Source organism: Neofelis nebulosa, chromosome 2 (assembly GCF_028018385.1).
Source record: "Neofelis nebulosa isolate mNeoNeb1 chromosome 2, mNeoNeb1.pri, whole genome shotgun sequence".
Classification (NCBI taxonomy): Eukaryota; Metazoa; Chordata; class Mammalia; order Carnivora; family Felidae; genus Neofelis; species Neofelis nebulosa.
In genome coordinates this window covers 113,942,287-113,954,435 of record NC_080783.1, presented here as the reverse complement: position 1 = coordinate 113,954,435, position 12,149 = coordinate 113,942,287, and the positions used below count along the sequence as shown (strand labels likewise).

At 49.1% G+C, this 12,149-nt stretch overlaps 1 protein-coding gene across 1 annotated transcript; it reads right to left on the bottom strand.

Annotated features, from left to right (window-relative positions):
* Window positions 1-3,061: 3,061 nt before the first annotated feature.
* Window positions 3,062-11,939, bottom strand: LOC131493149 (serine protease 40-like). Its single transcript, XM_058697336.1, has 5 exons — window positions 11,809-11,939; window positions 10,841-11,003; window positions 8,603-8,877; window positions 6,849-7,015; window positions 3,062-3,551 (listed from the first exon to the last, which is right to left on the bottom strand). Exons 1-5 carry the CDS (start codon window positions 11,930-11,932, stop codon window positions 3,234-3,236), a joined length of 1,047 nt encoding a protein of 348 aa, XP_058553319.1. The 5' UTR covers window positions 11,933-11,939; the 3' UTR covers window positions 3,062-3,233.
* Window positions 11,940-12,149: the final 210 nt, after the last annotated feature.

Genomic DNA, 12,149 nt, shown 5'->3' with positions numbered 1-12,149 from the left:
TTTTTTAGCAGAAGAGTGGACCCAAGTAATCTAGACCCCCTGTAGCAATTATCTCCTGTCTGTCCCTCCAGGCATACTCTCCACCTCATCCCACTCCTTCTGTGGGGGTGGAAGTGTAAGCTGGAAGGCCTGACAGGTTCCTATTCTCTCTGGCCACAGTGGGTTCAACCAGAGGGGAGACTCAGCTGAAGATCTGAGGAGGCGACAGAAATGGTCACAGTGTTTATTTCCACAAAAACCCTATTTGTGAGGTTTCCTCAGTTAGCTATGTCCCTCAGCTGTCAGTCCTTGCTCCTCTTCTCCCTTCCCTGTTCCTTAGGGCCAGGGGTGGGGGGAGTGGGGGGTGGCAGAGCTTATGCCAGGCTCCTGCACTGGCCTCCTCTTCTCCTTATCCCCAACCATACCTTAGAAATTAGATCTTTTGTAAAGAAACTCCACACATTATCCTACCATAAGTGTGCCAGCTCCAAAGTCCATACTTTGTAATGTCTACACAAAGTAGCAACTGCATGCGTCTTTCATCTGTGTTTACCTGTTATTCATCCAATCTGTTGTGCCTTCTAATTCAACCATTGTATTTTTCATACACAATACTTTGACTTGGTTCTTTCCTGTGGTTTCTTTGTCTTGAGTCTTATTGCTAATAATATTTTCCTATATCCATAAGGATATTTATTGTGTTTATTAATTTTTGGTGGTCTGTCTCTTCTAATAATTCTATTTCAAATAACATATAACGTCCAATCTTCTGTATTTCTTATGTGGCAATCATACTTCTCAGTTGTGCAGTTATTTTGGCACATGTGCTCATATAACCCATGGGTTAGCAGCTACTCTGTCACTCTTTGGTACAGTATACCAGAGAAGGACAGAAGTCCTGATGAGTTCAAGGAGAAGGGAGGATGACCCTAGACCAGAGGCCCCGGGCATCAAAAATCCACTCTTAACCTCTCCTCCATACTGCTATCTGCCAGGCATTTTCTGCAGCCAAGGCTTCAACATTAAAGCTCTTAGAAGAAATCATAGTGGAAGGATCAAGTCTCCCCATGTAGTACTCCCCCTGCCCTCATGTACTCAAGATGGCTATCAGAAGCTACACACTAGTTGACACATCCACCCTGGAATACACTGGCACCTAGAAAGATTAGGCAGCATTTGTCACATGGTATCGGACGGGGGAGAGTGGGACATGCAAACAGCCTTCAAGCTCATCCTATCATTGCCCTACTCTCTTAACCCAGCTACAGGCCACTTCAGGAAAACTTTACTTCCTCTAGGATTTCTTGTTGATTCTACATTTCCTTCTCACCTCCCCTGCTCATCCAGGGTTGATGTGGGAGTGCGACCTAGCAGCCCATTGGGAGCTTCTGATGGCGGGTCTGGTGAAATCCAACTCAGCAGCACTCCCAGCCTGTCCCCCAGCCCCAGTCCTACTGGCCTTCCAGACCTGCTCTGCACCCTGACATCAGTCTTGTTATTTGGGATCTTTCCTTGTCACTGACCAGGGCCACACTTGGGACAGTTAACCCAAGCCTCTCAAGGTACCTCTCAAAATTAACCTGAGAGAGGAAATCACACAGGGCCTGAGGTGCCTGAGAATGGCCTGCATTAGAGGGAAGACCTCTGAGCTCCTTAAGAAATCTGGGTTTGAATTTCTGCTCTGCTATTTACTACCCACATCACCTCAGACAAGTTACTTAGCCATGCTAGATCTTGGGTTCAGATCTGTAAAAAGGGATCAAACACGGATAATAATACCAAACATTGAAGCTGGCTGTAACAGGGAAGTAGGCTGTGGGAAAGTTGTGATTTGGCAGATCTTCAGAGTGGACTGGAAATGTATTTGCATCTACTGAGTTAGGGGACCCAAGAAACTTCATGCAGAACCAACAGTCACACCACTCGGTGCTTCACATAGAAACATGGCTATTGATGGACAAAGCAGAAGTCACTGTGGGAGAGAAACCCAGCACAGTCAGCACAAAGCCACCATGGGTTGAAGGTAAGTGGAAGTTCTAGGGGCAGTGGGTAGATAATGGTCCAAATCTGAACTAAGTGCTGACTGCCACCTCTGGGCCCAGCAATCCAGCCAGGAAGCCCCATAACTGAGTCTACTAATAGGGAGAGAATGCTTTTTTTTTTTTTTTTTTTTTTTATCACTTCCAGACACTCCTGAGCTGGGAAGGAAACCTCTGCATGAGTAGCAGAGGGCTTAAAGCCAGCAAGACTCTGGTGACCATGTGGATGTGACTTCACCTATTTTCACCTGCTGGTGAGAGTCCAGGCTATCTGAGGAACAAGATTGGAAAGAATTTGCACAGAACACCTGATGGCATTTTGATACAGTGGATCTGCAATGGTTGAGGGCTGCTCCCTGATCACCAAGAATTCAGGGTGGGTCTTGTGGTTATGAGACTCTTCTGAGTATTCTGCTAACTAGTTACAATTCTGTGACCCAGACATATTTGTAGGGGACAGTTCAGGACATGGCTTAAGGCTCAGTGTTGGGCCAGCAAGTCCTGGGTCAGCCAAACCACAAGCTATGACAGGTTCCCAGGGGGTGGGGGGCTGGGCCCCTGGAGATAGGGGGAGGACAGGTACTGTGGGTACAAGGGGAATAGACTAACAGCAGAGATCTGAGGGCAGCTGACCTGTGATTTTGGACCTTAGCCTGGTAGCCAGAGCCCTTCACAGTCTACTTCAAATAGAGCCTTTCAAATAGAACCTCTGTGACCTGTGGGCCTGGAGTATCCTTCTTCATCTCCAGCTCAGGGCAAATCATCCACCCGTAGGACGACCCGTCCCTATCGCACTGGCCATTAGTGTTCTGTGGGACCTAGGGGATGCCACTTCCTCCATGGGGTGAGGCCTTGGGCCCTAAGCCATGGCAGCTCTTTGGAAGACTCCTCAAGGCTAGTGATTCAGTTCCAGATAGCTAGCCAGGCCCTCAGTGTCCTTGCCCTTCCCTACTCCCAGCTGAGGGAGCAGGGAGAACTTCATGTGCCAAGGAGCTTGAATGACAGTAGGGTGGGGACAGAAGGTAGCTCTGATAGGTCAGAAACAGGAGCAGGAAGTTTCTTTAATATATTTTTTAAAATTTTATCAGGCCTGGAGCAAGCTTCAGATGGACAGGATTGCTCAGAGATGGGCACATTTAAGAAGAATGTAGAGCCTGTTGGCATTAATGCAAACAAGCTTGTTGGGGAGGGCCAGGAGGGGCATCACAGGGTCTGTCACAGAATCCTTAGGAAAATCAGCAGTAGGAGGAAGGTCTGTAAAGACACAAGGGTGATGCAGGTGCTGGGCTTGAGGACAGTGCCCAGAGAAGAAAAGTCACTCAAAATAGGAGGTTTGTCCTGAGAAGTAGCAAAAGAAGGATCAGGATTGGGCAAGGTGCTCCGCTTCTCACTGATCCAGTGGGAAAAGTAGGTGAGCCTGGTGAAGACGCTGGGGCCTATGGGATAACGGCAGGCCTGGCTCCAGCTAGACAGCCCCATCAGAAACCAAGTGCCACCATTCAGCTTGCAGACCAAGGGGCCTCCAGAATCTCCCTGAGGAAAGAGACAGCATGAGTCATGGGGACCAAAATAGAGGGGGACACACATGGTTTAGACAGTGTGAAGTGCCTTTGCCCTCCACCAGAGTGGAGTTTAGGAAGCCTCATGTCAAGGTGGGGCTGTGAATTGTTCTCATCAGAATTACATGGAGGATTTGAAAAATCCAGACACAGAGTCCCACTGCATACCTCTTTGATCAAAATCGCAAGGGTAAGGCTTTGGAGCTCACTTCACAAAGTCTGTGGAGGGGACTCTGAGCATCCTTCTAAGCTGGCAGTCATAGACCTATGAGAATATGCAGGCAGACTCCAGATATCGGACACCAGCCCTTTGTGCTCCCAATCCTAAGTGAGTGAAGGTACCACCTGAAGTCCCATGGGGCCTGCAGGCCTCTGGGTAATTATCAGTCCAGTACAACATCCCACCTGGGCATTTGTTTTTGACTTATTAAGGTCTCTGGTTTGTGGAGCTTCTTTAGAAAACGCAAACTGTTAAATGTGCTCAGCAGAAAAGAAGTGATCCCAAGTCCAAACTGGAAGGGTGGTCAGAATGGCAGGGAGCCCAAGGGGGTCCCAGAAAAATGCTAAGGACTTTGAGGTCAGGACTCCAAGGCAGGAAGGCACCATTGGGCATAATGCTTCTATCTCATTGGTTATAAAGTAGGGACCAAAGAAACATAGCACCCTTCCAGCCTTCTGTTGAATAAACATGACCGAGTACCCTGTGTGTAGGAGACATTGATATGACAGAACATGAACACAGACAGTACAGCACACACCATGCACAGATGCAAGATGTGGAACAGAGGCACCCAGGGGGTGGTAAATGGCAGGAAGGGCTGCCCTAACTGGACCATCAGAGAGCCTCTAAGCAGAGATGGGAGGGATGAGCAAGGCCTGACCTGGAATTTGCAGGCACAGGTAGGCGGCCTGCTTGGCACAGGTGAGGCTGAGAAGTGGCAGGGCCAGGCCCAGGCTTATCAGCTGGGAGGGTATGGATGAAGGGACATTGAAGGACACTCAGCAGGGAGGTAGTGTGACCTGATACAGATTCTAAAAGGATGGTAGGATTTCTGGGGCTGGGTGAAGCACAGTATGTGGCAGGGCAGAAATCAGCACAGGGAGACCAGTCATGAACTACTGCAGCAGAAAGAGACTGATAAAGGCAGGCAAGAAATGGTGAGGCACAGATTTGCCCTACCTGACCCTTTCCCTCCATTTAAGGTAAAAATGGAGCAAGGCAGGAAAAGCAGAATAAGGGCTGAGTGGTGGGTCCTTGGTGTGTGGAGGTCAGAAAGAGGAGGAAGAAAGCAGGAGACATAAGAGGGGCTGCCCTTCAAGTATGATGGGATGTGCTGCAGGGTGCATGGCCAAGCACCAAGTGGGAGGAGGTCAGAGGTGCACCTAGGCATCTGGCTGTCTTGGTGAGAAAACTGTGGAGGAAGGGCGAGCACAAAAGTCTGATAGAATGGGCTGAGGCAAGAAAGAGAAGTGAGTAAGCCAGAGAGGGCCCTTGAAGTGGGTGAGCCCTGTGGGAAGGCAGGCTGAGAATCAGGGCCCAGGGCAGAGAGCTGGGGAAAAGAGAAGGTATGTGTAGGTGTTTTAAGGTGGGCATCATGACAGTATGTTTTTCAGCTGATGGGAGATGGTCAAGGAGAGAGACAAAGGGGTAGCAAAAGGAGCAGGAGAGGAAGGAGCTCTGTATGAGGAAGCATGTGGGGGCCATAGCTCCAAGGCTTTTCTAGGTTTGACTATGATCATGCCACTTCACCTTGAGCTATCCACTTTCCTCTCTGGGTCTCAAGTTTCTCCACCATAGAATAGAAGGATTCCACAGAGTAGGAGAAAATATTCTTAATACATATATTCAATACCATACTCATATTCTAAAATTCAATAAGACACACAATCTCATTGAAATAATGGCAAAAAAATTTGAATAGACACTTTTAAAAAGAGGCAATACACATATGAAAAAAGTGCTTATCTTCATTATTCACAGAGAAATTCTCAGAGAAATGCAAATGAAAAATCACATTTAAAATGGTGGGCAACATGAAGTACTGGAGGCAATGTGGAGCAAACACAACTGTCAGCCCCTGCTGGGGGGAGTGCAAACTGGTACCAGTGGATTGGAAAGCTGCTCCTCAGTACCTGTGAGAGACGAACCTGTGCATATCTTATGGCACAGTAATTCTACTCCCAGGGTTATACTCAACCAAAATGTGAACCCATGTGCACTAAAACACATGTACTAGGATGTTCACAGCAAATCTATTTGTAATGGTCTCAAGTGGAAACTATCCAAATGCCACCAAGACTAGAATAGATAAATAAAATTGTAGTATATTCACACAGTGGATACCATACAGCAACAAGATGAACAATGTAAACTACACCCAAGATGCATAAATCTCAGAAACATAATATTGACCAGATGAGAATGCATCCTGTATAATTCCATGTAGGTAAGTCCCGACACTAATCCACAGAGCTTCAGAAGCCAGGACTAGTCTCAGGGAGTTAGTAACAGGAAGGAAGTATCAGGAGGATTCTTTAGGTGCTGGTTGTTACATGATTGTGCCAATTTCTTTTTTTTTTTATTTAATTTTTAAAAAAATGTTTACTCATTTTTAACACAGAGAGAGAGAGAATGGGAGGGGCAGCGAGAGGGAGATACAGAATCCGAAGCAGGTTTCAGGCTCTGAGCTGTCAGAGAGCCCGACAGGCAGCTCAAACTCACGAACTGCGAGATCATGACCTAAGCCGAAGCCAGACGCTCAACTGACTGAGCCACCCAGGCGCCCCAAAAGTTTTTTTAATGTTTATTTATTTTTGAGACAGAGAGAGACAGACAGAGTGCAAGCAGGGGAGGGGCAAGAGACAGAGGGAGACACAGAATCTGAAGCAGGCTTCAGGCTCTGAGCTGTCAGCACAGAGCTGGACATGAGGCTCAAACTCACAGACCACGAGATTATGACCTGAGCTGAAGTCGGACGCTTAACAGACTGAGCCACCCAGGTGTCCCTGATTGTGCAAATTTCTAAAAATGCATCAAACGGCACATGTCTAAATTATGCCCTTTTCTATGCATGCTATTCTTCAACAACGTTTTTTTTTAAACGAAGAAATGTATGGAATGAACTAGTATTCTTTGGGGTCTTCTGAACTTCAGTTCTGACACTTCAGGCTGGGGGGTGAGCTTAGGAGGAGGAAGTCAGGGGCAGGATCCAGAGAAGACACAAAGGGAGAGGGGAGTTCCCACTTGATAAACAGAGCCAATCTCACTTACTCTGCAGATGGACTTTCCTGTCATGAGGTCCCCAGCACAAAACATATCCTCGTGTATAGAATATTCACTGCTGCTGGAGTCTGGCGATTGGAAATACATTTTACAGACCTCACTGTCAATGATGCCAACCTCTCCCTCCTGCAGCTGAAATGGCGCAGCCAGGAAATCTGCAGGGGTCAGGAGTGGGGGAAGGTCAGATGTGGGTTGGAGCCTGAGAGAGGGGCTAGCTACCTCCCCAACCTGCCTGCTAATGGACATGCTGCCATTTCCAACTGACAGGATTGGGGAAGTCTCTCAGAGGACTTGCAAAGATGAAGGGACAAGACATTTAAGGCAGACAAGAGAGCAAAGGTGAGGGGTCTGCTGTGGGAAGTGCCAGGAGGGAGGTCTGGGTGGCTGCAGTGGCGTGGGAGTTGAAAAAAATGAGACAAGGTCACAGCAGGGTCCAGAGCGAGCAAGGCCTCTTCACCAGTATGTGGAGTTTGGATTTCTCTCAAGCACACTGGGAAACCACTGAAGGGTCTCCTTGTGTTTTGAAAATAATCCGGCAGCTATGCAGATATAGAAGTAGAGGTGGAGGGTGGAAGTTGAGAGTCCTGGCTTGGCCCAGGTTCCAGTGATGCACCTAATGGATGCTGGGTGGGGTGAGGTAGTATGTCAAATAAGACATGGCCCAGCCTCAACAAGCAGCTGGTCTGTGGATGCTTTCCATGTGGATTCTATTTCCACAGATTGCTCACAGGTCAGACTGGTGTTTTCAGTGTCACAGTGACAGCTCCGTCCTGTGGAGTGCTTGCCATGTACAGCTCTCACATGTCCTCGGGGACAACCCAGGCCCAGCAACTGTGGTCAGGGAGAGGACAGAACAGCTGCAGGCTGAGTCTATCATTGATGTCAGATGCTCCCTGACCTGCTGGCTGCTCTAGCCTGCAACTTCCCCTCATACCCCAATTCCTACCCTCCGACCAGTTTTGCAGAATCCTCCTTGCTCTGCCAGTGGTTCTTAATGAGTGACAGTGCTTCCCAAGAGGGTGTCTTCGGAAATGTTGAAGCATTGGCTGTTTTCATGACTAGACAGTGTGATTGATATTTGTGGCCAGAGCACAGCAAAGGAAATCTTGCCCCAAATACCTCCAGTGAGATACTCTGCCACATCATGACCCTATGACCCTACAAATCACGGCAAATTTACATTCTGCTTTTTTCACTCTATGTTACATTTTCCTAAATTAAAAGCATTTTCCATTGTGTTAAAAAAAATATTTGCCCACCATTTCTCCTCTCTCAGCCTAAAAATGTACAAGCCCAGCAAGCTGGCAGAACAGACAAGTTTTACTTGAATTAATGGATGAGGGGAAGTGAGATTCACATAGGAATATGTTCTTAATCCAGAAACACCCAACTTTGCCTCTCAAGCCAACAAGCAAACTTGTTTTCATTTCCTTACTTTTATGCTTCCCTGAGTACCTTCCATGGTAGGGGAAGCCCAAGAGGTGCCTGATGAAGCTTTGGAGGGGCCTGACATGGTCTCATGCAGGACCTGTGAATCAGAGTGGAATCCTAAATGGCTTGGAGTCAAAGAGCCCAAGTTCTTGATTCCAAAAGTTAGATATGCTCAGACTTTTTGAAGCATGACAGAAGGAAACTGAAGCTTTAGAAGGAAATGGTATCAGGGCTGGAAGGGCCCCACAATGGTTAACACACCTTCCTCCTCCACCACCCTTACCCTCCCTGCCTGCCCTGCTCCTACTCACCATCCTCAGTGATCATCCCCCAGCCGGTTATCCAGCAGCTGCTGTGAAGGGGCAGCTTCATGGTAGGCCCCGGCAGGCAGGCAGGGAGGATGTGAGAAGTAAAGTTCACAGATAGAGGAAGTTGCAACAGAGCGATGTCACTGCCCATGTAGTAGCGCTTGTTAAAGTCATTGTGAACAATGACTCGATACACTGTCATCTGCCGGCTATGCTCAGTGGGATGTTGGAGCTGATGGTACCCTAGCAGGACCTGGTAGTCAGATGGTTCATGGGACCTGTTGTGAGAGGCTGTATTATCACCTGTCTCCTCTGAGCACTGGGCTAACACCCTTGCACTCTCACCTGACTGCCTACTCCCAACTCTACCAACCCGATAAGCAACCAGACATGACCATTATTCCAGAGGTTGCTCTCTCCTCCCTTCCTAATATTCTCATCAGGTGGGCTGGATTCTTGTCTGTCTATTGCCTCAGGAAATCTGTCCTTTGAAAGTTTCTGATGGCTTTCCCAGTATGCCCCCAAATCAAAGGAGCAGAGAATCTCAGTGCTGGAAAGAAACATTGGGGCACATCAAACTATACCCCTTCATTATAGAACAGAGGAGACTTGGCCTTCCCAGCTCTGACCAGAACCATTGGAAGGTCCCATGGCTTGGAGTGGTTCTCAAAGACCCCATTTCTCAGTGCAGAATCATCCATTCCCTCTTCCCATTCTTCACACTCAGACTTCCCTAAAGGATGAACCCCATCTGGAGACAGGCACTCAATGAGCCTGTGTGGAGCAAACAAGCGAGCACATGGAACTGAACTTGTTTCTGGAATGTGAGCAGCTTTCCAACATACATGGTCTGCTTGTGCTGCTCGCTTGCCCAGACCCCATGTGACTGGATTCTTCTCCCACAAGTCCGTACTAGCTCCAAGCCCCTCCTCTGATGCAGCCCATGGTACCTCTCCTGACACTGGTTCAGGGTCTACCCTCTTGCATATTCTGGTCTTTCCATCCTGCAGCACAGTAGCTGGGTTCATGTGTCACTTTCCTGATAGGATGAGAAACTTCAAGGTGGGTCTTGCTTCTCCACATCCTCCACAGTGGGCCTCACAAGGGGCCTACCACCCATGAGTGCTGAATAAATGAACAAAACCCAAGTGGTTCTCAAAGCCAGTTGATGCCAGTGGCTCTTACCTCCTCTGACTTCGAGTGTGATATTCTCCCCACTCCCTCTGGGCACAGAGTAAGCTCAGGATACACCTGAGATGCAGCCCACTCTCCTGACTGTGTCCCATCTGAGGACAGAGGCCATTTGCTTCATGCCTCACTCTGACCTATAGAGACTGTGGTGAACACAGTTGCTCTTAGGCACATATTTCTACAGAAGTGACAGGAATTTCTGGATGCTGGCTAAACAGCCAGAGTCCCATGATGCTTCCATAGAGAAATGTGCTAGAATGTGCAGGTGGTTAGGACCCAGGGAAGCCTCTGGCAGTTGTGCCAATGATGACCTTTGAACAGCCTGATTGGAAGAGGACAAAATAATTGCCCAGTTTGTCCAGGCTCTAATGCTCCCCCAGCCCTGGAAAGTGGGGACCCTAGAACTATTGCTCTGACTTAAAGCCTAAAACCTGTGCCATATGTTCAGCCAGGGACACTACACACCCACTACCATCTGCACAAGAGGAAACAAACCCACTGACATCTTGTTGGCCTGTCTAGAGCTGGGCAAGATGTAGAATGCAGAATCTACCTTGAGTGGGAACAGGACTCAGAATCCTAAAATTTAAAGAAGACAAAAAGTGGGCTGGAGGCAATGACTTTGGAACTAAAGTTTGTTTTCCAGTACTTACTGATAATCACAGTTAAAGTTAATTTCCACTTAGCTATGTACAAGTAATGTACATGTAGCTGAGACAACCATACCATCTTGATATTACCAAAGTGTGAGGAGGGGGACAGATGGGAACATCCCTGAAGGAAGAGATAAGGTAAATGGCCTTTGTACTGGGAGATGTGAACTCAGAGAGTCAGGAGACTGGAGTAAGGTGGTGAGAAGGGATGGCATTCCAAGTAGAGGGGAATGCTCGGTCAAAGGCAGGGCCAACGGTGCACACAGACACCTGGTGGTGGCCAGGAACAAAGCCTAGGGAAAAAGGTCTGGGACATCATTCTCCCCCTTCTGTTCTGTCCATCTTGTGTTCCCTCCCCAATCCCACCCAAGTCATTGGGCCCATTGGAAACACGCACTTTTGGAAGCAGTGGGCAGCTGAGATCACCCAGTAGGCATCTATGAGGGCAGCTCCACAGATGTGCTTGCCGTGGTAGAGCAGGCTGGCCTGCCATGGCCACCGACGGTCCGGTGCATTCTGGCCACCAAAGATCTTCCCAGTTACTGCTGGCTTCCCACACACTGTGGAGACAATCCTACCCATGAGGCACCATGAGGTATTATGGATGCCAGCCTTGGTGTCTCTGGATGTCAGCATCAACAGGACACAGGGCCACTGTGGCCCCTCCTCACTTTTCAGCTGGGAAATCCAAGGCCCAGGGTGAAGAGACATGGCTCATGTAACAAAGAGCCACCTGGCTTTGCTGGTGATGGTAGTACTAAGGAAGCAGCCTGTGGGTCTCAGTAAGAAGGGGGGGTGAGTTTTGTGGTGCAGGCACCTGCAGAGGTACACATCTGCATATCACTGGGGTGCACAAGTCAAGACCAGGAGGTGGTGCTGCCCCAGGTGCTTCACCAGACCTTACTTCACTTAACTAGCACACCATTATTTGAGGTCCCAGAAACTAAGGACTTAGGGATGCTGTTTACTCAGGGCCACTGAGGATTAAGTGGTTGCACCCCTCCCACCTCAGTCCAATATTCTAGGGAGACTGAGGCCAAATGGAGCACATTTTGCTTGATAATTCTCCTGAAGCACTGCATCCTGTTCTTAAAATGAAGAGGTTTTGGGGGCCCACACAGGCCAGTGCTGAACCTCTGCTCTTGAACTGAGGAGGCTTGAGATCTAGAAGGAAAGAGCTGGCAAGAAGAGGGGGTGCCCTGGTCTCCTCAGCCATGGGTCTCCCTGACCGTGCCCAAGGGGAACCCAGGAATTCTAGGGCCCCACTCAGCCAGGTAGAGGTCCTCCTGGCCAGTGGGGTGGGTGAGGGAAACTTGAGAGGTGGGGGAACCTGACGCCCCTCCCCATACTCCTCCCCGCACTCACCATCTGCAGCAGTTCCCTCAGGCTCAGCACGAAGCAACAGTGGGCACAGCCAGAGCAGGGCTGTGGCCAGCACGCAGGCCCCCTGCCAGCCTGGGCCTGAGCCCTCGGCCCGGGCGCTTGCCATCGGGCCAGTCCACGTCGTCTTCCCAGACGAGGGGCCTGCGCCATGCGAGGCCGCAAGGGCTGCTGGGAAACCGTCTCCCTCTGTGGGGAGTGTCGCCTCCTGCCCTGCAGCCTGTGTGGGTACCAGGAGGAGGAAATGGGCCCACACACGATGCCAGAGCCCCTAGGCTGATGGGAGAAGCAGAGGACATATAGAGTCTTCTGCCAAAGGACCCCAG